Source organism: Chaetomium tenue (genome assembly GCF_020726465.1).
Source record: "Chaetomium tenue strain MPI-SDFR-AT-0079 chromosome Unknown F5144scaffold_2, whole genome shotgun sequence".
NCBI classification, from domain to species: Eukaryota; Fungi; Ascomycota; class Sordariomycetes; order Sordariales; family Chaetomiaceae; genus Chaetomium; species Chaetomium tenue.
The window spans coordinates 2,579,398-2,603,878 of NW_027117330.1; the positions used below are offsets into that span (position 1 = coordinate 2,579,398).

At 55.8% G+C, this 24,481-nt stretch overlaps 11 protein-coding genes across 11 annotated transcripts; 7 read left to right on the forward strand and 4 right to left on the reverse strand.

Moving 5' to 3' along the window:
* Positions 1 to 1,983: 1,983 nt before the first annotated feature.
* Positions 1,984 to 6,343, reverse strand: F5144DRAFT_545091 (uncharacterized protein; the record flags this gene model as incomplete). Its single annotated transcript, XM_066787340.1, has 4 exons — positions 1,984 to 2,023; positions 2,078 to 3,447; positions 3,510 to 6,079; positions 6,205 to 6,343. 4 exons carry the CDS (start codon positions 6,341 to 6,343, stop codon positions 1,984 to 1,986), a joined length of 4,119 nt encoding a protein of 1,372 aa, XP_066646529.1.
* A 1,509-nt stretch (positions 6,344 to 7,852) lies between these two features.
* F5144DRAFT_505839 (GLE1-like protein-domain-containing protein) lies at positions 7,853 to 9,990 on the forward strand. Its single transcript, XM_066786454.1, has 2 exons — positions 7,853 to 8,935; positions 9,002 to 9,990. The coding sequence occupies exons 1-2, from the start codon at positions 8,090 to 8,092 to the stop codon at positions 9,779 to 9,781; spliced, it is 1,626 nt and encodes a 541-aa protein (XP_066646530.1). The 5' UTR covers positions 7,853 to 8,089; the 3' UTR covers positions 9,782 to 9,990.
* On the reverse strand, positions 9,991 to 11,220 carry F5144DRAFT_527043 (t-SNARE). Its single transcript, XM_066786844.1, has 2 exons — positions 10,916 to 11,220; positions 9,991 to 10,812 (listed from the first exon to the last, which is right to left on the reverse strand). The coding sequence occupies exons 1-2, from the start codon at positions 10,960 to 10,962 to the stop codon at positions 10,089 to 10,091; spliced, it is 771 nt and encodes a 256-aa protein (XP_066646531.1). The 5' UTR covers positions 10,963 to 11,220; the 3' UTR covers positions 9,991 to 10,088.
* Positions 11,221 to 11,501: 281 nt separating this feature from the next.
* F5144DRAFT_590366 (cyclophilin-like domain-containing protein) lies at positions 11,502 to 12,251 on the forward strand (the record flags this gene model as incomplete). The annotated part of the gene is made up of 3 exons (XM_066790149.1): positions 11,502 to 11,826; positions 11,891 to 12,017; positions 12,080 to 12,251. 3 exons carry the CDS (start codon positions 11,502 to 11,504, stop codon positions 12,249 to 12,251), a joined length of 624 nt encoding a protein of 207 aa, XP_066646532.1.
* A 582-nt stretch (positions 12,252 to 12,833) lies between these two features.
* F5144DRAFT_618639 (uncharacterized protein) lies at positions 12,834 to 13,364 on the forward strand (the record flags this gene model as incomplete). Its single annotated transcript, XM_066791925.1, has 2 exons — positions 12,834 to 13,019; positions 13,167 to 13,364. 2 exons carry the CDS (start codon positions 12,834 to 12,836, stop codon positions 13,362 to 13,364), a joined length of 384 nt encoding a protein of 127 aa, XP_066646533.1.
* A 370-nt stretch (positions 13,365 to 13,734) lies between these two features.
* On the reverse strand, positions 13,735 to 14,803 carry F5144DRAFT_545095 (vacuolar ATP synthase subunit S1-domain-containing protein; the record flags this gene model as incomplete). The annotated part of the gene is made up of 3 exons (XM_066787341.1): positions 13,735 to 13,874; positions 13,926 to 14,144; positions 14,209 to 14,803. 3 exons carry the CDS (start codon positions 14,801 to 14,803, stop codon positions 13,735 to 13,737), a joined length of 954 nt encoding a protein of 317 aa, XP_066646534.1.
* A 223-nt stretch (positions 14,804 to 15,026) lies between these two features.
* Positions 15,027 to 15,826, forward strand: F5144DRAFT_527055 (nucleolar protein 12-domain-containing protein). The gene is made up of 2 exons (XM_066786845.1): positions 15,027 to 15,270; positions 15,327 to 15,826. Exons 1-2 carry the CDS (start codon positions 15,061 to 15,063, stop codon positions 15,765 to 15,767), a joined length of 651 nt encoding a protein of 216 aa, XP_066646535.1. The 5' UTR covers positions 15,027 to 15,060; the 3' UTR covers positions 15,768 to 15,826.
* On the reverse strand, positions 15,827 to 16,962 carry F5144DRAFT_562177 (tropomyosin). Its single transcript, XM_066788301.1, has 3 exons — positions 16,732 to 16,962; positions 16,228 to 16,532; positions 15,827 to 16,164 (listed from the first exon to the last, which is right to left on the reverse strand). Exons 1-3 carry the CDS (start codon positions 16,747 to 16,749, stop codon positions 16,002 to 16,004), a joined length of 486 nt encoding a protein of 161 aa, XP_066646536.1. The 5' UTR covers positions 16,750 to 16,962; the 3' UTR covers positions 15,827 to 16,001.
* Positions 16,963 to 17,202: 240 nt separating this feature from the next.
* F5144DRAFT_484001 (uncharacterized protein) lies at positions 17,203 to 18,610 on the forward strand (the record flags this gene model as incomplete). The annotated part of the gene is made up of 2 exons (XM_066785414.1): positions 17,203 to 17,464; positions 17,514 to 18,610. 2 exons carry the CDS (start codon positions 17,203 to 17,205, stop codon positions 18,608 to 18,610), a joined length of 1,359 nt encoding a protein of 452 aa, XP_066646537.1.
* An 889-nt stretch (positions 18,611 to 19,499) lies between these two features.
* F5144DRAFT_118887 (uncharacterized protein) lies at positions 19,500 to 20,755 on the forward strand. Its single transcript, XM_066782197.1, has one exon. The coding sequence runs from the start codon at positions 19,860 to 19,862 to the stop codon at positions 20,613 to 20,615; it is 756 nt and encodes a 251-aa protein (XP_066646538.1). The 5' UTR covers positions 19,500 to 19,859; the 3' UTR covers positions 20,616 to 20,755.
* On the forward strand, positions 20,629 to 23,895 carry F5144DRAFT_483334 (histone-lysine N-methyltransferase, H3 lysine-4 specific; the record flags this gene model as incomplete). The annotated part of the gene is made up of 2 exons (XM_066785385.1): positions 20,629 to 23,725; positions 23,792 to 23,895. Coding segments are annotated over 2 exons (3,201 nt in total), but the record flags the coding sequence as incomplete, so codon positions are not given.
* Positions 23,896 to 24,481: the final 586 nt, after the last annotated feature.

A 24,481-nucleotide genomic window follows, 5' to 3' on the forward strand; every position in this document is an offset into this window, starting at 1 on the left:
GAGGCTGAAATTGGCCAATCAGAGAGATGCGGGCGATGTTTAAGGTTGGGATGAAGATACAAAGTTATTCACACCCCTGCTCGGAACTTGGTTGCTTCCTGGGCACAAGTGGGGGGAGACCTGGCGGGAACAGAGAAATCCAGCCTGTGGGTCTGCTGTGAAGGTGGTGGATTGGCCACTAAAGGCGAATGCCAAGGCGATACCAGGGGTGCTACACGGGGGACACAGGTGCACGGTTACCACGCTGCGAGGATTTGCGACAGTGGCGCCCACGATGCTCGTCTCAGACTTGTTTCAATCGGACGGACCGCATCAGCACCGAAGGATCGGAACTGTCTTCACGGGTGCATCTGCGACAACAGCAATCTACTTCCGAACAATGCCAACGCTGGAGAGCCGTCATGTTCGTTGCTGATGAGGGACATGGGAACATTTCTGGCGTCAGGACAGCGACTCAGTTTTTGGGCGTTGGAGTTCGTATATCAGAGTTTATTATACCTGTGTAATTCTGATATCAGCCAATTTGCGCCTTCGAGGAAAAGGGAAAAGCCAAGGTTCCATGTTTTTTTTACAGTGTCGCACTTGACTAATGATTATTCCCTTCGAGATCTAGCCCCAATGATATCCTCGATGCCTCGCTTGTGAAGCGGCGAACCTTTGGGCAGAGACCGTGCGGACTGGGATCACCATTGCCTCCATGTCGCCATGCTGGCCAAGCACGACTCGGAGACGACATTCGCCGCATACACCCTGTCGATCTCGAATTCTGCCGGTGTGGGCAGCGACTCGGTACTTGCGGGGGCATGTCTCCGGGATCAGCCCCATGCTATTTTTCAGCCTTGGTAGGGGCCGCCGACGAGGCTTCTGGATCTCGAGGTTCGATGCTGGAGGAGGGGCCAGACCGGGGCCGATTGGATGAGAACAATACCTAACGCTGTTCTCGAGAGATCCTCTCCACGGGGTGGGAGAAACACGTTTGGGTAGAAAGGGGGCGAAATACTTCAAGATAAGCCTCCGGTCGATCATCGAGTGTGCTTGACTCGGGTGATGCGGGTGGTGGGTGTCCGACACGCCTATCAGATGAGGGTTTAGATCCTGAGGTGCTTCCATGCTCCATCCCTCGCTCTATGATAGAAACATCCCGATCCATACAAACCACATGTAGTAGTAACCAACCATCGAGATATTAACATCCGGTCGCTGGCAAGACATGGCAGTAGCGGCGACGACAAAACTACAATCTCACCGAAGAGTGTGCGACGGTTTGGATGGAACTTTGTGCAACCCGGATGGGGAAACATCCACCGGAAGGGAGACGGGCCTATAATCAGAAACAGATTTCACCAAACGGTCGCCATAGAAGTTCCACCACAAGCTCCAGGGCCCGGAGCTCGGAAGGCGGCCCATCCAGAGATCTTCACCGTCTGAAGCAGCTCCGGGTGTTGCATTATGCCGAATGCCCGCTGCGAAGCTTGATCATGCACGGAATACAACCCGTGAAACGGGCTACAACCACCTGCAACATGACCAGAAAATCGATGCTTACTTCACTATTAGATGGCCGCCTTATGTGTTCTTCTGCCCTCCTCCCTTCCCTTCATTCTCGGCTTTTGCTTGAGCTCCCAGTTGACAACTCTCAACAGCTTTTGCGAGGACTACCACCGTCCTGGCAAGGTTGTTGTTGTTGTTATTGGTGTTGGTGGTGGTGGTGTTGTTGTTGCTGATGTTTGTTCGGTTCCGTGTTCCATGCTTGCGTCTCGAATCCTGCTCCTCCAATAAATGCACCGCACTACTATCACCATACAAAAAAGTATACCATTTTTGGTGAAACCCTTTATAGGGGGCCTTGTTTTTCAATCTTCCACCCCCCTGACTACCGTCGAGCCCAAAGGCCTTGCAAATTCCTTCATTGGAAGTCTCTCCGATGCCTACTGCCTCATCATAATTTCGGCAATTGGAACACCTGTAGAACGCCCCGGAAGCCTAGAGCGCATAGGGGTTGAGAGACCGGATGGTCAAGCATCTAGAATTCTGTTAGCTGGGTCCATGGTAGCTGGTCGTGATGTAGTAGACTTACGGCGGGCTCTTGCTGAGGTCCGTCTTCAAGATGACCGGGACCCGTGTCATCTCCGTCACATCCTGGATGTAGTCCCCACCCTCCTCTCTGAGCGTGAACAGCTTCAAGTACTTCTCCTTGTTCGTCAGGCGCGTCTCCGGCGCGTCAGCCGTGGGCACCTTGGAATCCGACCGCGTGCGGTGGAGGTTGCCGGCCGCACCCGCCGAGGACCGGGTCGGCGACCCAGGGACGCTCTGCGTCGGCCGCTCGGCGAGCGACGCTCCAGCCATCGCTTCCGTGATGTCGGACGCATTGTCGGACGCGTTTTCTTCGTCATCATCGAATAGGGCATCGACGTCATCCGTCGACATGGTGCCTGTCTCGGTCTGCTTTCTAGTGGCTTCCTCGCGTTCTTTCTTGGCTTTCTCTGCTTCCTCGGCCTTGCGAGCCGCCACCATCGCGCTGGAATACCGCTGGGACATGCCCGCCTTGGGGCGCTCATCTTCGGGGACGTACGCCGAGCTGGGCACGCCCTTCTCCCAGTACAGCTCCAAGATCCTCTTCTCCTTGCGGAATTCGGCCTTCTTCAATGGCAGTTGGTCGCAGTGCACCCGCTTCTCGAAGCCCCACTCGGGAATGAGAACATCGAACGCCGACTCGTACACGCAAAGAACAATGCCTTCGCTGATGAGGTCGCCGTTCACTTCCTGGCGCTTCTTGTCCATGGCGCGGCACGCCTCGATGTGGACGCTCTGTTCTTGAGCGTTCTGAGCCGAATCCTTCTTCGTATTGCAAGCCTCCACCGTCTTGACAAGATTCTCTAGGTCTTCGTTATACTCAACCTTGCCTTCGGAAAGGACAGACTCGAGTTGACGGTGGACCAGAATATCGGCATAGCGCCTGGTCGGGCTGGTGAAGTGAGTGTAGAGCGGCGAATTGAGTGAGTAGTGGGCCCAGAGGTGCTGAGCTGTCTTGCTCGCAATGAAATACTTGGCCCTCTGCATCGACTTGAGCAGCAGTGTCTCCATGCCCTTTCTGATGTCAGCATCTTCGACCCTGAAGAGACTGTTCTGGAGCGTTCCGCTGCTCGAGGGATCGAATTCGTAACCAAGCGCCGTCATGCGTTCCACAAAGGTTTGTAGACGACGCGAGTTGGGTGCCGCGTGTCTACGCAGCAGCGCTTTTTCGGGGAGGGCAGCAGCCAAACGCTGAGCAACATATGCATTGGCCTTGTGCATAAGCTCCTCGACAAGTTCGGTCGCCGAGGTCGTGTCAAAGACGTTGTGCTTGACGGGGATGTTCTCATCGTCAAGCTGTTGCAGGAGCCGGAGGGGGGCAATGGGTTCGCCGCCAGCACCCAGACGTGCCTCACGGAACTTTTCCGTTAGGACCTACAAGCGAGGTTGTTAGTATGTTTGGGGTATAGTGTACAATGACTAGCAAAACAACTCACATTGAGCAGCTGGACGTCTTTTGCCTCTGCGGCGGCGTGAGTGAACTCAGCCGCGCCGGAGATGGCCTCATCCATCTGCGATAGCGAGAGCCTGCCGCCGCTCTTGACGATACTCTTCCCGATCCAGACATCTCCTTCGGCAACAGCACCGGTGAGCGGGTTGGCCGAGAAAACAACGCTGACGGCTAGACGATCTTGGTTTGGTGAAAGCGAGCAGACTTCGCCTGAAACCTTCGGGGGAAGGAGGGCACAGAATCTGTTGGCGAGCTGAACGGCAGTGCCACGCTTCTTTGCTTCGCGGTCAAGAAGGGAGTTTGGCTTGACAAAATGGGTAACATCCGGCACGTGGATACCAATTTCGATCTTGCCGTCAGGCAATGACTTGACGTGGACACCGTTTCCAAGCTCCTCCGAGCCATTCAGGTCGAGAGTGAAGACCTTCTCGTTCCGGAAATCCCGGCGAGCTGCGATATCGACCTCGTCTTCCTTGGCGACGCTCCAGTCCTGGAGATTAACACTGCGCAGCACAGCTTCGGCGAACTCGTCGGATGAGAAGTTGTTGTCCCTAAGCAGAGCGTCTGTCTCAACTTTGAGGTCGCCCATTTTACCGAGCTTCTCAACCAGGGTACCGAACGGATGCAGCGACGTAATAGGCCAGCGTTTGATGCATGCCACAAAAATCTGGTCCGCATAGTCCTGGTGCTTCTCGACAAAGTCGCGAGGGGCTTGCTCCGTGGGGATAGCAATTAGGGGGACACGCTTATCGGTCGGCTTGAACCACACGATCTTGGGCTTTTCTTGGGCCCGCGAATCATGGTGCCGCGACATGCTGCCGTCGCGCGCGGCCCTCTCGGCCTCCTGTTTTTCCTTGGTTGCCTGGCTACTGGGGCGAAGCAAGCCCAGAGTGCCAGAAAACATCTGACCCGGCACACGCTCAATAACGGCGACAATGTGGCCAGCATAAAGAGGCTTTGCCTCGTCGTTGATCTCTTCCTCCTCGACAAGGAGCAGGCTTTGACCTTCGACCTCGACGTCGTCGTTCTTCTTCTGAGTGGGCCGCTGCCTGAGACTGCCCCGGCGTCGAATTCCGCCTTCGCCAGTGCCGTTATCATCACCATTGCCACCACCTTGGTTGGTACCAGCAGTGGATCCGGAACGGGTGTCGGTGATGTCCTTGCGCTTCTTCTTCTCTTCCTTCTCACGCTTCTGAGACCATACCTCGTCGACGTCCAAAAGCTCGACGGCGACAAGGTCTCCCTCGAGGGCACGGTTGCGGTCCTTGCTGCCGCAGATGAAGATGTCGGCATCCAGAAGACCGTCCTGGGTGGAGACATACGCGTCGCTTCTGTTTTTCTTGTTCACGCGAAGGACGCCAGAAACGAGCTGCCCGTCACCTAGGAGGGCGGGGAGCGTGGCTTGCGGCAGATAAGGGGTGAAGAGGGTCTTGCGTTGCTGTTGCTGCTGCTGCTGCTGCTGCTGTTGCTGGTGTTGCTGCTGGCCACCCATCTGGGGCGCATGCTGGCTCGCCTGGAGCCCGCCCATGTGCTGACCATTCATGGAAGCGACCTGAAGAGCCTGTAGCTGACTGAGCATGGGATTCAGCTGCTGCCCAGCATACATGCCGGGGATCATCATCTGTCCAGGGATCTGCATAAGCTGAGGCTGACCAGGATACTGGAAAGCTCCAACGTTGGAGATGGACTGGTGGCTGATGGAGCTACGGCTGCGATGGCTCGGCTGGAATCCCTGATTCTGACCAGCACCGCCGGTCTGATCCTGGCCTTGGTTCTGGCCTTGATTCTGACCTTGGGTGCGCCAGTTTCCATCGAAGTTGCGAGAGGAACTGCGTGCGTGGCCGCCACCACCACCGCGGCGGGGGAAGTCGCCGCCAAGACCGCCACGGCCGTTTGCGCCAACGGCCATGCTCTGGCTCCGGCCGTGGCCGCCGCGACCACCGCGGAAAGATAGAGATGGGATCGCCAGGTTCTCTGTCGTGGGGAGTGGGAGAGGGGCCGTTGTGTTTGCGCCCTTGGCCTCATCCTCCGGCCTTTCGGGGGAACTCGAGGCGCCGGGAGCAGGGAACTGGAAGCCAGACGTGGTACGTTTCTGCTGGGCGATCTCGGCGGCCTTCTTAGCATCGGCGAGGGCCAAAGAGTGACGTCTCTGATGACCACCTCCGGCGCTGCCTCCGCCGCCGCGGCCGCCACGACCGCCGGTGTTTTCTCTGCCTTGTCCTTGAGGGGATTCAAAACTGCCAAAGGCAGAGCCGGACGCCCCAGACGACGGCGCCGGGGGCGGGCCCATGCCCATGTTGGGGAGAGCCGACTGATTACGGCGATGTGACAGTGGTTGGGTCGGAGGAGCCAGGGACACGTTCTGCTGCGGAAGCTGAGTCGGGAATTGGTAGCCGGGCTGCGGCGACATATTGGGCATGGCCGATTGGAGCGGGTTATAGCCGCCGGCCCCGAGGGTCTGGCCAGGCACCATGTTAAACTGTTGGTACGTGGCTTGCAGTTGCTGTTGCTGTTGCTGCAATAGCTCGATCTGCTGCTGGATGGCCAGCTGCTCCACTGATGCGAAAGGCGGCGGTCAGCTACCGTTTCGTATATGTCCACATCCGGGAAATAGCAAACGAGCGGAAGGGTGGGGGGGGGGGCAGAGAAACGTAGACAAAACACAAGGCATTTGAACTTACTGCCAGGGTTCGCAAACATACTCATCAGAGGGGTCAGCTCTGAGGGACTCCTGCGATGGGCAATGTGCAGCCGGCGGCCAGTGGGGCCGGGGACGCCTCCAGGCTGAGGCTGCTGTTGGTGCTGCTGCTGCTGATCCATGGTGGTGGTGGTGCGGTGCGGGGCGAACAGAACGATCGAGTCGATGGATGCATGCGTTTGGGGGGGGGGGGGGGGGGAGTGCGTAGTTTGGAGTGCTGGAAGGGACTCTGCCTGGTTGTTTTTGATCTTTTCGGTTTTTTTGCGCAGGTGATGCTCGCGGTCAATTTTTGGGTGCCAGATTCATTCGAGCCCAAGTGGGTTAATGACAGATGGAGGAAACGAAGAGGGAGTGTAGAGATGGACGATCTTGATGGTGAAAAGTTGGGTGGTGCCGAAAGGCTGTGGCCGATATGGGGGGTTGAAGGAGGGTACGAGGGAGGAGGCACTCGAGTTGAGAACGATGACGATGTAAGGCGTGGGCTGCGGGATACGCACAGTCCAGCAACAAGCAGGAAGGATGCCCCTGGGCCTAGGTGGGAGTCAAGTGATGTGTGCTCAGTGCCCCAGGCAACGCTTACCCACGAGCCCGGTGGGAAAGGGAAAGGGGAATAAATAAAGAGTGGGTCGTGGCCCCGCACAACTAACACAAACGGAGGGCCAAGGGGCAGAGCCACAGCACTGCATCACCCACTCAGGCCTTGTCGTTCAGCGGGGTCTCAGGTAGGTAGCAAGGTCTTTTGCAGATACGGGTTGCCCCAACTCCGTTTTTGGACCATTGGAGCTCAATTTTCGTCATTTCATCACACAAACGGAATATAGCTCGAAAAAGGGAATATGCAGGTCGGGATGGATCAACCCCAAATAGTCGATAACTCTTGCTATCCCCAACACGAGACACAAGCACCACAACCTAACTTCAATTCAGGTCCCGGTCGGTCGGGCGGGTGGACCACCGCCATCAGGGGTCCATGGTAGTGCCCGCCCCGTGGATGGGCAGTTCCGGTCAGGTACCTCCTCGCCAGGCTGCTAGGCCGCCACTGTTCGTGTCTGGCGCGTGGTCATTCAGGCGTGATGGGTTGAATCCATGATGGCGATGACGAGTCTCACCGAAAATTGAGCGGCTGCGGCGCAGGACGGACAGCATAAAAATAACCTTCATAAGAGGCACCGATTCCATCTGCCGCTCGGTAGCCCCCGAGTTGCATGGGTTCGTTACACCATAACTTGGAAACGCCCCTAACGACTGTCTTGTCTTGTTTCGTATCACGATTCGTATGGACATGGACGAACAGAGGCCTCGTGTCTAAAAGAAAGGAAAGGATGATAACTTGAGAAGATAATGGAGGTTTTGATCAATTTTTGGTTCAATGGGAGATAGGCGTCCTTCCTGAATAACAGTGTTGTGTATGTACTAAGGTACTTGGGTGGGTGGTCAGCCTGAGCCAAAAAGTTCCATCCCAAGCATTGTGCGCGTTTGGCCAGCGGGCACAGGCCAGAATAGTCACAATGTCACGAATTGAACTATCTGTGAGTCTCATTGCCGAAGACGGCGTGGGTGGACATTGTCAATTGTTCGAGGTATGGAGGTTCTTGGCGGGAGCTTGAGCCACCCCCTGGCGGATTGCTGATGTTGTTGTGTGTGTTGGTGGAAACAGCAGAGTTTAAGCTTTCTGTCAGCTCAAAAGGGTTAGGGTTACCGAGCTGGGACAAGACCACAGACACCTAAGGGTGGTCCTAGCGGCTGCGCCCCAACATGAAATTGACAAAAGGGCATCAGTTCCGCGAAACCGTCAACAACCGCGATTGAAAACCGCCGAGTATCATGGCCTGATAAACACATCACGGAACTCAACGGCAACTTTGACAATGGCAGGTTCATCTCCTCCGCGCCGGCAAAGCTACTATTTGGCTGCCGGTAGTCCACAACGAAACGTTCTCGAAGAAATACTCGGCGACGACAGGAATTCGGAAGCGCGCCATAGGTACCTTCTTGAGACGGCAAAGAGAGAACACGACAGAGTCAGGGAGGAGGCAGAGAGAGTGTACCGGGAGCAGTTGCAGAGGGAGGAGAGACAGCGGTTGCTCGATGCTCGAAGGAAAGAGGAAGAGAGGATTAAACTCGAGGAGGCACTCGCTGCGGATCGCGCGCGGCTGAACGAGCTCAAAGCAAAGAAGATCGCGATTCCCGCGCCTCTGCCCGACCCAGAACCGCCTGTTATTGTTGCGCCAGCGGTCAATGGAAATGTTCCTGCTGTCCCACCCCCGACCAACAATGTCCCAGCCCAAACCAACGGGACCACGTCACAGAAACCAACAACGATTCCCGCCGTGCCCAAGCTACCGAGTGCACCTGTACCGGCGCAGATTCAGACCCAGACTCCAGCGACAGCGCCGCACAAAGCGCCAGAACCCTCGAAGACAGTAAACTCGGTTCTCGGCATTAATGGCCTTCTTAATAACACGCCACAACCTAATGGCGCCGCCTCAAATCCCGAAACATCGCGCTCGGCTGCCCAACCTCCTACACAAACGCGTCCCGACAAATATGCCGAGATCCATAAAAATCTCAAGATGCTCCGGAAATTCATGGCTGACCAGGCCAAATCAAACCCCACTTTGAAGGGAAGAATGGGCGATATGCGGCGAGAGATCCGCAAGTCTGTCGGGCAACTCACTGTCACTTTGGGGGTCGCAGGCGTCAACAAAACACAGGTAAGGACCTCCGCGTTTGATGCTATCCAACCCATGAGGCGTCCGTTACTAACCATCGTATCATAGCAACAAAACATTCTCAGACTATTGCGTGAGGCGCTGTCAAATCAAGTGCAGTCAGAGTTGATGGACCCCAGTAGCTTCGTTCTAGAGCCAAGGAACCCAGTCGAGGGTGCTGCACACAACGACGCCACTCTTCCATCAATATTCCTCTACCTCATCAACATCTTTGCGAAAGCGGCTATTGCCCAATTTATCAACGAGGCCGGCGCGCGGCCGGAAACAGCGGACCCAGTCGGCGTCTGCGTTGCCGCGACCCTCTCGGACCCGGACTTTCTATGGCGCGGCTCATCGCTGATTGACATCATGCTCGCCAAGTTCAGGATAGTATGTCCTGTGCTGTTCGGCTACCGAGGTAGCGAGAAGACGGAGCAAGGGAGACAGAGGCTAGGGTGGTGGAAAGACGGCGGCCAGTGGGTGCCTGAGCAGCAGCATATGGACCGCATGACAGGCCTGGGCGCTGGTTTCGCTTCAATATCGCTTCGGAACTTTGCTATGTCCAAGAAGACGAACCCCTTTCCGCCACGGGTATATTGGACAGCCATGGCAAGAATCGTCAACACGCCGTCCGCCGAGATCTCCGACACACAATGCGTCGTGTTGAAGGCGATGGTGGAGAACTACGAGCAGAAGTTCATTGAGTTCTATGGGACGGCCGCTATCGCGGCGTTACGGACAGCGCTGGTTGACTTTCCGTCCAGAGCACCACAGAAGTCAGCCGCTGTAAATTCACTAGAGGTTTTGGCGCAGATGCTGAAGCGGGATACGGGCTTAGTTCTTGGATAAAGGGGATTGGGGTACGAGAAGGTGTACGATGTTGGTAATTCATTTCTGGCTCGGGACAGGGTCAACATAGGGTCATTTTATCATTGTAGGACGGGACGGGATGGCCATAATGGCCCGGAATATTTCACGGTTTGGGGGGTGTTGCATGTATCCTAACCATGGTTGTGGTAGATACCCGACATATGAGAATATTGAAAAGAAAGAAAACAAACGCCTCGTTGCGAAAGACCCATCTATCTACGCCTTGGTATTATGCAATACAGCCCAAGAACCTCCCAACAGTCCACTAATCAACCACCCCACGACCTCATAATATCAAGAGCAAGATCAACAGAATGATCAGCACTACGACCAAGAGCCCTATACAGCAACCACTATACTTATCCTCAGTCCTCCTGAGCACATGGTTCAGTTTCCCCATACCCGTCTGTAACCTCCCCTGGACCCGATCTGCCACCCGCTCCGTCTCCTGGAGCATTTCCACCTGTTCCTCCAGCTCCCGGCCCATATCATCCGCCTGCCGCCGCAGATTCCCCACCGTCTGGAACACCCCATCCAGATGCTGGTCCTGCTCGCGCATCATCACCACCTGCTGCTCGCGCTCAAACTCCGCCACATAATCATTCCCCCCGGCGCCGGCGCCGCCGCCGCCACCAGTCTCCCCATCCGCAATGGCAAAGGACGACGGATCCGGCAGATCCCCGCGGCGCGCACCGGACGAAGCAGAAGCAGAAGAAGAAACCTTGGCGAGCTCCTCGCGCATGTCGTCGACCTCGCCGCCGACCTCCTGCACCAGGCGCTTGCGGCGGCCGACCTCGGGCACCGAGAGCCCGTACTGCGCCGGGTTGGACTCGACCGCCCGCACCGATTCGACCAGGTCGGCGAGATCGTCGGCCAGCGACGTCAGCGAGGACTCGAGGTCAGAGCGCGCGGATGCGAGTTCGGGCGAGGTGGGCGCCGTGGCGAGCGAGCGGATGCGCAGGTACGAGGTGAAGAGGGAGCGGGCGGTTTGGAGTTGGCTGAGGACATCTCTGTGTGGTTCGGGCTTGTTAGTTACCGAGGGACCGACCTGGTAGAGGGTTGTGGGGGTGGGAGCGGGATCGGGAGTGGGAGAAGTGGAAGGGGGCAGCGCACTGTTGGACTTGGAGGAACGGGTCCTCCTCGTTAGTTGAGGACATCATCCCGTGCCGTGGTCGGTCACGCTATTAGGCGGGTTGTCGCACTCGCGGAACGGTAGCTGGGCATATCGCCAGGTACAGTCTCACGGATGTGAAGGTAGACTTGTCGAGATTGACAATTGAAGTTCGTTTTGGGGATGACGTTGCAACTCTCTGGATGCGCCGGTGCCAGCTCGGTTCCAGGTTCCGAGCCTCGAGATGCTACAATCACGGTGGCGTGTTTCCAGCACATCGGACGAACAAGTCCCTTGCCGTTTCCGTCGATGGTTTGTGGGGCACAGTGCATTTTGCTGTGCAGCGAGTCGCATCCTGCGACTCTGGGCCGCCCGGACCCTGAGCCCCTGTCAACTGAACTTCCCGCCTCCCCGCTAACCAACAGCCGGGGGTGGGAAGCACTGTCAAGTTGAAACGTAGCTTCAACAACTGTCGGTGCTGGCTTTATTTTCGCCGACTTCCCCCATTGTCTTGTCCAATTGATTTGGATTCATCACCAAACTGTTCTTTCCTGCCCAAATACGCCGGTCGAATACCAAACCGCCAAAATGCTCAACCTTAAGAAGATCTTCATCGCCGCCTCCTTGATGGTGGGCGCGACCATGATGTTTGCGCAGCCTGCCGACGCCGCTAAGGGCCCCAAGATCACCCACAAGGTCTACTTCGACATTGAGCACGGCGATCAGGCGCTTGGCCGTGTTGTTATGGGCCTCTACGGAAAGACCGTCCCCGAGACGGCCGAGAACTTCCGTGCTCTGGCTACTGGCGAGAAGGGCTTCGGCTATGAGGGTTCCACCTTCCACCGCGTGATCAAGCAGTTCATGATCCAGGGCGGTGACTTCACCAAGGGCGATGGCACCGGTGGCAAGTCGAGTACGTGGCACATCCTCCGATTCAGTTGGCGTGGAAGGCCCAGCGCTAACTCTTGTGGCTGCAGTTTACGGCGACAAGTTCAAGGATGAGAACTTCAAGCTCAAGCACACCAAGAAGGGCCTGCTCTCCATGGCCAACGCGGGCAAGGACACCAACGGCTCCCAGTTCTTCATTACCACTGTTGTCACTTCGTGAGTTGCACTAATCGCCTTGGGGACATATCTTTGGCTGTATCGCTAACAACAACCTGTAGTTGGCTCGACGGCCGCCACGTTGTCTTCGGCGAGGTCCTCGAGGGCTACGACATCGTCGAGAAGATCGAGAACGTCGAGACCGCGCCGGGCGATAAGCCAACTCAAGTTGTCAAGATTGCCAAGAGCGGCGAGTTGGAGGTCCCTGCTGAAGGTATCCACGTGGAGCTCTAAGCTTCTCTCACAATGTGTGCCAACATCCCCCCCAACTCCCTTGACACATCTGTGGATATAAAATGAGATGTACCGGGGGTAATTGGCCCTGGTGTCGAAAATATCAATCTACAGTTCTCACATTGAATCCTACCATGCCATGTCTCAAAAGAAGACACTGTACTGATCGTTCATTCTTGGTTCCGCCCTTGCCCAGGCATCGATGCCCCTGAAGATGCGAACACCGCGCCCGGAACGAACGAGCCAGGTTTTGCCGTTGACATTGGCGACGACTGGCCTCTTCTGGTCAAGGTGATTCTGGTGGGAATCGTCGCGGCGGTCTTTGCGATGTGGCTGCGTTTCTCAAGGGGTCAGACTCAAAGCGCAGCTGGCTATGAGAAGACTCGCGTGTGAATTATGAATGTAGAGTAGCGATTTGGAGGGAATATTGGGTATATCCGGCCAGCAAAGGGTGTCTTGTTCAACAAGTTCCGTTAGATGCAAGTGGCCCCGTTTCAGGCATCTATAATTTTTTCGTGACTTTCAAACACTCAACCCGCTTTCAATGACATTCCTCAGCAAACAACACACCAAACCACCAAGATGAAAGTCCTCACATTAAATTTCCTGACCTGCGCCGTCAAGTCGTGCAAGTCTTCGTCCGACTCGTTCCCGCTGCACCCCAAAGATGCAGAACTCGTCAGCGACGATGTCGAGCTCAACCCTCAGTTGTTAGTCAACTTGTTGCCCCGCATCGACTGGAATGCCTTGCGGACGACATCTACAGAGGCAAGTATTGATCATTTTTCGGAGTCTTGGGTCCTGAGATTTTGATTTTATGACATTTATTTCTCATAAAACCTTTCGCCCCGCTCACGATTCTTCTCTCACCCTCCCCCATCACCTCTTGCTCTTGACATTATTAACATACCGCAGCTTGGGTTCCCTCAACTACCTGAACAGCCGCCAACACCAGAAGAGCTTCAGGCAGACGAGAAGATGCTCAAGGATCTGCATACCCTCCTGATGGAGACGGAGATGAACGAGGGCAAGCTGGTGTGTGGGAATTGCTCGCACGAGTATGCGGTGCGGGAAGGCATCGCAAATTTCTTGTTGCCGAGCCATTTGGTATGAGCGTCATGGATTGGGGCTGGCAAGAAGAGGAAAAAGGGGAGGTTACTGTGAATTGGCACGAGTCATGGGGTGATGTTGGTTTTTGGGTCACGGCGTTCATGATCACGATTGTAATCGGCTATGATTATATTCCACCACGCTATCATCTCTAGCACTGATGGGATTTAACAACTGGGCCGGATTGGCCATCAGCGTCTTCGTGTTCTGTGAGATCACGCACCGGCGAACAGCAATCATGGTCATGTTCTGCAAAAGCCTAAACATTGATGCGACAATTATGCTCAAACCAACTAACTCCAGCCCAGGTAGCTATGCTACAGACGATCCAGGAAGCCAAGCCGCATTTACCACAATATCACCACACGCTATTCTACATCTGCTTCTTCTGGGCAGCCGGGCCCATGTCCTTGTCAAACGCGCCGTAGGAGACTTCGAGGCTCGAGAGCGCCTTGAGACCGACGCCCAGGATGGACAGAACCACGGCCAAGACGATAAAGGCCATGAAGATGCCTGGCCTTTGAATTAGCGACCGTCCACTCCCAAGATATCATATAAACTTACCAGGTGTGAAGAACTGGTACTTCTCAAACAACGGCAAGTTGTCGGTCGAGTCGCTCTTCGACCTGGCCACGAACTGGCGCTCGACGGAGCGCTTCATGTCCATATGCACAGGTCCGCTAAACTCGGGCTCGTACGCCTTGGACTCGCTCGGGTCCGAGAACACCACGACGGTATAGTCCTCACCCTCAAGCGTATCAAGCAGCTTGCCCAATTCGTGATCTGTCATCCATCCTCAAGTCAGCACACCCCATTCTCCTCCCTCAAACGCGGCAAGTTTGCGTACCATTATCCCCCAACACCTCACCCCTCGCGCTTTCTGCGCCGACACGATCAGACGCAGCCGGCAGCTGCCGCAGCTCGACCCGCTGCACGCTGACGCCCTCCCCACACGTCTGCGCAATGTACTCCTCCAGCGGCTGGCCCGACACCCGGCCAATGGTCTCGGCAACAGCCCAGCTGTTGATGTCGTCGCGGCGCGCGGCGCGGCACAGGTTGGGCATGCGGCAGGAGTCGCTGCTGCTGCTGCTGCTGCTGCTGCTGGAGTCATCGCGGATGTCGGCGGCGTGCATGTTGGGCTGGGAGACGAGGAGGTACCGCTTGGTCGGGCATGACGCGAGGAGGGATTTGGCCGTGGTGAGGACCTGGGAGGCGGTTTGGAGCTGGGAGGTTGACGGCGGGGTGGAGAGTCTGTGGGATTGAGTGTCAATTAGTGTTCTGGTATGGGCTGCTGGTTGGGGCAGGACTGTGGGCTGCAGCTTGCGATAGGGAACGGGGACGAACTTGGCTGTGGAAAGGAGGACGAATGGCGAGGAGTCGGAAAAGGCCTGCGCTTGGGATGCCGCGCAGGCGAGCAATGTTGTGGCCGTGGAGAGCTTCATGGTTGTTGGTGATGATGCCGGCTCGTTTCGTCGGCGTTGGCAGCAGCAAGTTGGTTGCGATTGCGTCTCGGCCGCGACCCAGGAGCTTCAGAGTGGCTTGGTTAGATGATGCAGCCAACAGCCAAGTGGGGCGGTGGAGGCTGGCAGAAACCCCGATAAGCCGATGCAGTTGCAGGGGTCGTCTTAAATTTACAGAAGAAAGGGCCATCCAGTGCTGCAAAAGAGCAACAACCAAGAACCCCCAGCGAGATTCCACGATGTTTGCGCAACCAAGGATACGAAAGACGGCGCCGGCGCCACCAAAGAAGAGAAAGACGGCACATGCGATTGAGGAGATCACATTCGATAAAGACGCCCGCTCCGAGTATCTTACGGGATTCCACAAGCGCAAACAGGCGCGGATCAAGCATGCGCAAGAGGTAGCCGAGCAAAAGGCGCGGGAAGAGAGGATTGAAGTGCGGAAGCAGGTATGGCATTTCCCTTCGCAAGACAACGCTTCCCATATTAACGCAGGGGGTGCCAGATTAGGGAAGAACGAAAGCAAGCCGTCGAGGACCACGTTCAGGCGATCAATAAGATCCTTCGAGAAGCCGAGCACGCTGGCACGGGCGACCAGAACCAAAATGATTCCGAGGGTGAATGGGGAGGCTTGTCGGACACAGACATCCCTGAAGCGCCGATCGACATGGAGGAGGAATACATCGACGAGGACAAGTACACAACCGTGACCGTGGAAGCAGTCAGCGTAGACCGAGACGGTCTTCATAAACCAGAGCTTGAGAAGCCCTCAGAGGATGCAGGGCCTAAACAAGAAGGCATTAGTGCGGAGGAGGACTCGAAGAAAGATGCCAAACGACCAAAATATCCGGCCAAGAAGAACAAGAAGTTCCGCTACGAGAACAAGTTCGAAAGAGCTGTCGAAGCACGGAAACAAAGGTCGAAGCGAAGGAAAGATAAGGGGTAGCATTGGCCCAACATGCATATCACTGCTGTAAACAAATACAGCTCGCATGACAAAGTTGAGAAAGGGGTGTATGTGTTTGGATTGTCGCAGAATGTAAGTACTGGAGTCAGTGCTAGTGACCCGTCCACCTCAAACCCTCGCCCATCGATGTGGCCTGGCACATGTAAGGAACCGGAAGCCGTGATAACCAGCTGGACCCAACGAAACCCTCTCTCCAACCGAATCGCGCTAGACTTAGATGGCGCCGATCTCGGCTTGGAAATCGTCCAGTTCCTTCTGCACGGCGGTGTACTTCTTGGCCATCTCCTCGTACTTGGACTCCCACTGGTCGCGCTCCTGCTCGAGGGCCTGGACTTTCCGCTCGAAGTGTCCAGCCTTGACGTCGGTCTGCCGCAGCCTAAGAAAGAGGCGGTCAGTATAAGCGAAGCTGATCAGGTGGGGACATCGTGTGCAAGCTTACTTCTCGTTGGCCTCGCGCAAAGTCCTGTCTGCTTCCTCGGCCTCTTCCTCGAGAAGTTGGAGCCTTCGAGTCAGCGTTTCGTTCTGGGTACCGTGCTGCTGGCCTTCGCTGGCCGCGGCCTTGAGCTCCTTGACTTGCGCCTCGGATTTCTCTACCTCCGTCTCAAGCACGCTGTTCTTGTGCGTAAGGGAGACAATCTCCTGCTCCTTCTGGAGGTTCTCCTGCTCGAGTGTCTTGACTTTGCTCTGGAGCTCGTCGACCTTGGATGCCGCCTCCTCGGCGTCCAGGCGGAGCTGGTTCATTTTCTGGGATGCGCAACATATCGTCAGCCATCTGGGGCATCGTAAAAGAATCAGGCTGAGAATCGCAGTCGCGGCTAGGACACGCCAGTGGTGGAAATCAAGACTGGCGATGCTCGTGATTGCTTTAAGGGGCGTCCTGGTAAACCCAATGGTGGGGCCAAACCGGGGTGCAGCTCCAAGAACGAAGGGTTAGCTATCTTACCTCCTTGATGCGATCCATTTTGTTGTTGGTGATGAGAGGACGAAGGGGATTTCGTTGTAAGAGAGTGAATTCTGAAGTGAAACACGGCAGAGGGAATGTCGCAGGTAGTGGTTGGGGAAGTTAAGGGAGGAAGAAAGGAGGTGGATGCAAACTGGCGGGCGTTGGAGGAAATGAAGACCAGCGACTGCCCCTCACCAAACGGCGGTGTTTCCATTTGCTACGGTAGGTGGCTGTCACTTGTCTGATCGACCCCACCATTAGCCGGGGGCCTGGTACCGCCGCTGCGCATTTCCTGTGCCGTTGCTGTGCCAACCTCAGAGTGGCACTTTCGAAACTAGCCCAGCCACGCGACGCCGCGATTCAGAGTGTCCCATGCATCGAAACCTTCAATTCTCGAGAACGACACTTATTATCGACCCTCTGAATCATCAAAATCCACCACGTGGGAGGCTATCCCCGAGTCACGAAAAGATGCTAGCAGCTCACCACGATCAAGAGAACGTTTACACGCACCAGGCCGGTGCATCGAAGCAACAGTTGCAGGCAAAGACACCAGGTGCCCGTTTTCCAAAGACGCCCCTCAAGGTTCCGCTCAACGACGAGAACTCGAATCACGGATTTGGTGGCAAGAGTGCCCTGCGAGGAAAAGGAAATAATGAGAACATCCTCACTGTCGGGAAGGGTGCCAATGGCCTTGGCAAGTCGGGAAAATCGGCCATGGTGACGCCAGCAGGTGAGTCCTTCCGCGCCTCTTTATCCCGCATTTCTAACGCCGGATTTAGCACCTAGGACCGGTCGGGCGCCTCTCGGAAACAAGACCACGAATGCGAAGGCCAAGGCGACCTACCAAACCCCCGGCGCCAAAGTGACGGCCCGCGACTTCGAGAAGAGCGCGGTCAAGCCAACTACCACTCTCCGACCCAAGCAGCGTGCACCCGAAGCTGAATCTGCTAAGCTCGAGGTGCACACGGACAAAGGGCCGCTCGAGGAGGAAGAGATCGAGTATGCACCCCCGAAGCCAAAAGAGACCCCTTACGAGTCCGACGTGTTCCCCGACGGTGTCTTGACTTTCGAGGGACTCAAGCCTGAGAACTTGTTCAAGGGCTATTACCAATATTACTTCAACCGCGTGGACGGTGAAGGGAAAACAGCGCTGGAGCGGGACATGGAAGAGCGGCAGAAGCAGAGCTTTGAGCGCGGTGAAGAGCAGATCCGGAAGGATATGGAGGACTTTGACTGGAGCATCGGGGACATTCCGGAGAGCAAGGATGTATTCAAAAAGAAGAGCAGCACGATTCCAGCGGCAACAGCAACGACCAGCAAGAAGGTAGCGCGCCCGATACCTAGGCAGCCGTCGACCCTCGCATCCAGGAACGCAGCATCAGCTCTCTCCATGCCGGCCAAACCATCCGGAATCGCCCAACCAAAATTATCCAAGACAACGGCCTTGGGCACAACCGAAACCCGAACTAGGGGCCTTCTTATCCCGAAGCGAAAAATAGTACAACCCGTGGCTCAACCCGCTCTGTCAATTAGAGAACGGGCGCCCGCAGTTGCCGCCTCACGCAGCACCCTAGGCTACAACAAGGGTCGGTCGGTATCCTCGGCGGTCCAGGGAGCCGGTAGCGACGCAGGTAGCCGCCCGCCCCAAACTCAGATTGGTCCCAAACCTCGCACGTTGGTGCGGTCCGTCAGCACAGCGTCAACGAGCTCGGAGGCCACCATCACGCCAGCGCGGTTTGCCCAGGCGGAGCTCAAGAAGCCGGACTTTTTGTCTATCTTTGACCCCGACGAGGAAGAAGATGGTCTGGGTGGTGGCCCACCTCCGGCGGTTGACGACGACGTTGACGATTTCCAGCTTACGGTGAAGTTTGATTGAGTTACTACAGGCTAGCAGGGGGATTCTACGACGGTGGCTGGAGGCGTTGGGTGACGGCGTTTGGCCTAGGACCTATCTACATATTCTACTCGGATTGGTCGACGACATGGGCACTATTGGGAGGCTGGCATTGTTTACATACCTTTCTTTTGTGGTTCTGTGATGAGGGCCATTATGGGCCCTGTCACCTAAACTGGTCCGCGGAATTCTGGCTACAAACTGGAAGCTGCAGAGCGCTGTGTTCTGCCTGCTGGCGAATGAGAGCGAGCAGGTATCATGGCAGCGACTTGGACTGGAGTTTTATCAGCTTTGTTTTGTTACCTGGTTGGTGCTGGGCCATCCTAGCTTGTGTACAGTATAAAATCAAGGCCGAATAGTAACCACTAAGCTCTTGCTTAAACGTTCATCCGTGGTGTTGTGACAATAGGGGATAGGAGAAGAAACGGAAGACATATGGATAAATGAGTCCTACCTAGTTTATTCTATTCGTATGTTATTTTATCTGTTTAATTCTCCTGTACTCTCTCATTTTAGTGACTGTGTCTTCTCTGATTTCATTCGTTCTGTCTTCTACATTTTCTTGTGACTATAATTGGTGCCCGTCAGCATTGGTTCAGGTTGCTGTGAGATGTGCTGCACACACCACTAGATTCAGGGGCTGAGGGGCATGCATTCCAGCACTCAGGGGCCTCAGCTGGCAGTGGAAGCCTTGCCTGATGACAGCGACATCGTTCATTGGATGGTGCAATCATCCCCAACCTCCGCTTGCAATTCTGCCACAATGCACACCCCATTCATTTGAAGCTCGAGCCATCTTGGCACGACGAGGCCAAGCCAGTTTAGGCTTAGCGAAACAGTGGAAAATGGAACTCGCGACTTCAACGCCTGGGCCGTCCCTAAACTTTCAACTTCAACTGCGATCTGCTTTTTGATCCAGCAACTTGCTTTGCCTTCGCAAGCACTTCCTTTACGACCAAAACAAAGCGCAAATTGTCACAAGTATCGCTCTGGGCCCTGTTTTATTTTTCACCGCTCAGCCGCCTTCCTCACCACTTTCAGCTTACGGCGCAGTCTGGTCCCAGGCCTCCCTACCCGCAAAGCTTTGTCGCGTGGACGGCACATGCGCGCGTAATTACCCACACCGCAATTCACGTCCATCAACATTCACGCATGGTGACTCCCAGCATCTCGAGCACCAGAAATGATGGTTGGAGGACGTCGGGAACGGCACTAGTCACCCCTTCTCGCCATGACTCGCCCTACTGGTGCGAGCTTCGCCCAGTTCTTCCCTGCCGCATCTCGAGCGGCAAGGGACAGGGCAATGGAACGCGAGAAGGTGAAAATGAAGGCACAAGAAACCCCGCTGGCTCGCCCCATCGATATCAATGGCTACCACGCCCCGCTCAATCCTTCAGCATCTTCTCACAATGACGACGAGCCTGCCACCGGCTTCATATCGAGACCTCAGCTGAATGGCACCGCTGCTCATGCCGCACACCCTCCGACGGATGATACCGAGTCGCTCGCCGGAGACACGCTCCATGCTGGGGGATCAGCCAGTTCCCATACAAGTGCAAGCTCTTCAGTCTTCGGTGCTCCCACCCGACCGAGCGCCACCGCCGCCATGAAATTCTCAAATACCCAGCTCACCCCTCCCACCACCATCGCGTCACCGTCCTCATATCTATCTACAGCTGCCCCCACCAAGGCGCAGTCGACCACTCCTCGTCGTGCCGACGGAATAAACAGACTCAACGGACTCACACCGATTCCCAACGGATCTGTCCATTATACACCGGCCGTCGAACGCGTGCCTGCCCGAGACCCCTCTCGCTCGATCAAATGCATTAAGCGTACATATGAGCCTTTTTTCGATACATCGCTTGCGAGCTCCGAAAAGAGAAAGGCGAAACCGATATACAAGGAGTTTGGGATGGTATGTGCATTTAATAATTTTACATTGAGGGAGGGGGAGCGTCATCTTGATTATGGATCAATTGGCTAATACTGCGCAATAGGACGGCCAAGATGACGCTCCCCCTTCAGACCCCCGCCTGGCAAAGGGCGGGAGGTTGAATTACATCAATGTCGACTTCCACCTCCCCAAAGCTCGGCTACGACATGCGCCTTACAACCTGAAGCCGTACAAGTATGATCCTAAGACGTCGTGTGGCCCCGGTCCGCCCACCCAGGTTGTCGTTACGGGGTTCAACCCTTTGATTGCTTTTTCGAAAGTCACGGCTGTCTTTGCTTCCTTTGGCGACATCGCTGAAAGCAGCAACAAGATGCACCCCGACACCGGCAGCTACCTGGGGTTTGCTACCTTTCGCTACCGGGATTCGAAGCCGAGCCGCTCGCGCCCCCTCTCGATTACCGGTGCCGACGCCGCAAAACGCGCCATTCGAGCAATGCACGGAAAGAGAATCGAGGCGAATATGGTCCGTGTCGAGTATGATGTCGAGGGCAAGAAAAGTTCCCGCATGTTGGTGGAGGTGCTACAAAAAGGGAACGAAACGGCACCTGCTTTGGGCGAGCCTAGGATTCCGACGGGCCCGAAACCCAAAGAAGTCGTTCCTGGACCCCCTCCTACCGCGCCGAAGGGCCCTGCGGCGCACCGAGGCGGTTTGATGAACGTCCAGGGCGTATGGGTGCCAAAACCCAGGCCAGATTCGATCATCGAGGCCGAACCCGTCATAGGCCATCTCAAACACGACCCCTACATCTTTGTAGGCCACGAACATGTCCCCGTCATGCCTACCACGGTGGCCCACATGAAGAGGCGCTTAAAGACCTACATGTTTGAGGACATACGGGCAGACAGGACCGGATACTACATCGTCTTTCAGGATTCGGGATACGGCCGGGCGGAGGCCGAACGTTGCTTTAGGTCAGCTGACCGCACCGCTTTCTTCACTTACACAATGGTGATGGGACTCCACCTTCATGGGACCGATGGCAAGCCCTCGCATGCGCATGCCTCGGACGCTCGGCGGCGCACTCGCTCGCCAGAACGGAAACACGTCGATGAAGCTCGGCCCCACCGTGAACATGACCGCAGCAGGCGTGACGAAGAGAGAGCACGGCGGGACGAGCAAGACCGGCGCCGGCGGGAAGAAGAGGCCGATCTAGAGGAAGAAAAACGGCAGAGGGCGAAGAACTACGACCCGGTGCTGGAGGCTACGGATGTGGTTCTCCGGGGGATGAAGGAGCAACTCATCAAGATCATTCGTACCAAGATTGCGGCACCCGCTTTGTTCAACTTTCTGGACCCTGTCAACCATCTGGCCAAGCGACGCAGGCTCAATCTCGAGGATCCCCATAGTGCCCGGCTTCCTCCGATTGTGCTCGATGAATTCGAAGACAGATCTCCCGTCAGCACGCCGAATTCAAGGGCGGATCCCATAGAACGGCGAACCGCCCGCCTCGACGTATCTGCGCTGCCTCGTATTCGCAAGGTTAAGAATGCCGGGTTGAATACCCGTAAGCATGGGTTCAATGATCCATTTGCGCGAAATCGACCAACGGTCAGGCGCACCGCTTTCCGATCTCTTCATTACCGTCTGAGAAGCGACAGTGAGGGCGAATCCGAAGATGAAGCCGAGAATAGGACGTCGCTCGGCAGAGACACGGAAGAGCCCGAGTCCCGGCCTCGGAGCCGGATGAGCTCGGACGACGAGGGCGATAAGGATGATTACGCGTCCTGGGGCCCCGGAGATGATGACTCTATGACGGAGGCCAGCTTTGCGCTAGGTGATGGGCCAGGCCTAGCTAAGAAGAGGAAACTGGATCTCCAGGTCGAAACGGCTATTAAACGGCAGAAGAAAACGGACGAGGAGCTTTTCGGGGTGACTATCGATCGCATCGGAACCGAGTTTCCGTCCAGAGAGGATTCTCTGGAGGATGTTCTGCCCCCCCGGCCTGGAGGTGACGAAGAGAAAGACATCGACAGCTCCCGACTGCCGACCCCTCTGATTCAAGAAGGAAAAGCCAAAAAGAAAGCCCTGGCCAAGACCAAGCGGAAATCGAAGAAGCAGCTTTTCGAAGAACGGGAAGCCCTCAAACGGCAGCAACAAGAGATTTTTGAGAAGGAGGCGCTGCAATCGGAGGACGTGGACGAGGTCATACCTACGCCAGAGCCCGAGAGCGAGCCCAAGAAACCCAAGGTTGAGAAGGAGGAGAAGGAGAAGGAAGGGAAGGTGGAAAAGCCGGCTCTTGATGAGAATCTCTATCCGTCTCAAAAAGTTTCTGTGCTGGAGCTCCCTCATGATTTCCGTCTCGACGTGGGTTCTTTGGAGGAGTTGGCCCTTGGGCCGAATGATCAGCCAGACCTTGACCGGCTTCGTAAAAGGTTTGGCCGCGGCAAAATCGATGATCCCGAACTTTGGGTTTGGCGGCGGGATCGCATTCGTGAACTAAACTCGACTGACGGATCGGCAAAAACGCCGGTTCGTATCGAGGGGTACTATGTACCAAATCCTACTGGCTGCGCCAGGGCTGAGGGGGTCAAGAAGATCCTCAACTCGGAAAAGTCCAAGTATCTCCCTCATCACATCAAGGTCAAGAAGGCTAGGGAGGAGCGCCAGGCACAAAACGGCAAGAATGCGAAGGACTCGGTTCTTGCTGCCGCGGAAGCCGCTAGGTTAGCTGCGGAGAGCCTGGTGGCTAAGGGTAACTCCCGTGCCAACCGTGCCAACAATCGCCGTTTTGTCGCCGATCTCAACGACCAGCGGAAGACGCTTGGCCAGGATTCCGATGTCTTGCGATTCAACCAGCTCAAGAAACGGAAGAAGCCCGTGAAGTTTGCGAGGTCGGCCATCCACAACTGGGGGCTGTACGCGATGGAGAACATCCCTAAAGACGACATGATTATTGAGTATGTCGGCGAGGAAGTTCGCCAGCAGATCGCCGAACTTCGCGAGAATCGATACCTCAAGAGCGGTATCGGCAGCAGCTATCTCTTCCGCATCGATGATAACACGGTCATCGACGCCACCAAGAAGGGTGGCATTGCAAGGTTCATCAACCACAGCTGCATGCCCAATTGCACGGCCAAGATTATCAAAGTGGAAGGCAGCAAGCGGATTGTGATCTATGCCCTCCGGGATATTGCGCAGAGTGAGTAACCCCCTCCCAATCATAATGTCGCGGGTGAGAATAGCAGCTGACAAAATGGCACCTCAGACGAAGAGTTGACATACGACTACAAGTTCGAGCGTGAGCTTAGCAGCACGGACCGCATCCCATGCCTCTGCGGGACGGCCGCGTGCAAGGGCTTCCTCAACTGAACGCCCCCGCGGTCGACCTCGACTTCTAATTCTTGTAATTTCTGCCTTGCGGTCGCCACTTTGCGTTTACCTTACCTCGATTGGCCGCTGCTCGCGGTCGAGGAGTCTTGGGGAGGCTTGTCATATATTCGATCACGTTACATCCCGTTACTACATCGCATTCTTGGACTGTCAGCCACGGCGCACCGTGGGCAGCCGGCGGTTGATTTTTACCGCTACACCAAAGGGTCGGCATGGGTTGGACCAGGCCGATGAAGGAAAGGGCGCCGATCGGCTAGATGGGCGGTTCGCCTTGCCTCTAATGGCAAAGGGCAAAGGGCCCCTTACGGATGAATGGATTCCGCTTCCCTGGTTGGAGCGTTGGCAGTGAATTCTATGACGTAGTTTTCACAATGTGGTACCCGCTGTGTTTGGATTGTGTGTGATGCGTTCCGTACCCTCTCACTCGATGTCGTTGGTGCAAAAGAGGGAGGAATGGGGGATGAAGAGGATTACGTTGGTTTTGTCAGGTGTATTATGGAGTTCGTACGTGGGCTCGCTTGTATTGATACAGTGGCGCATTGTTGGGTTATATAGTATATAGTAC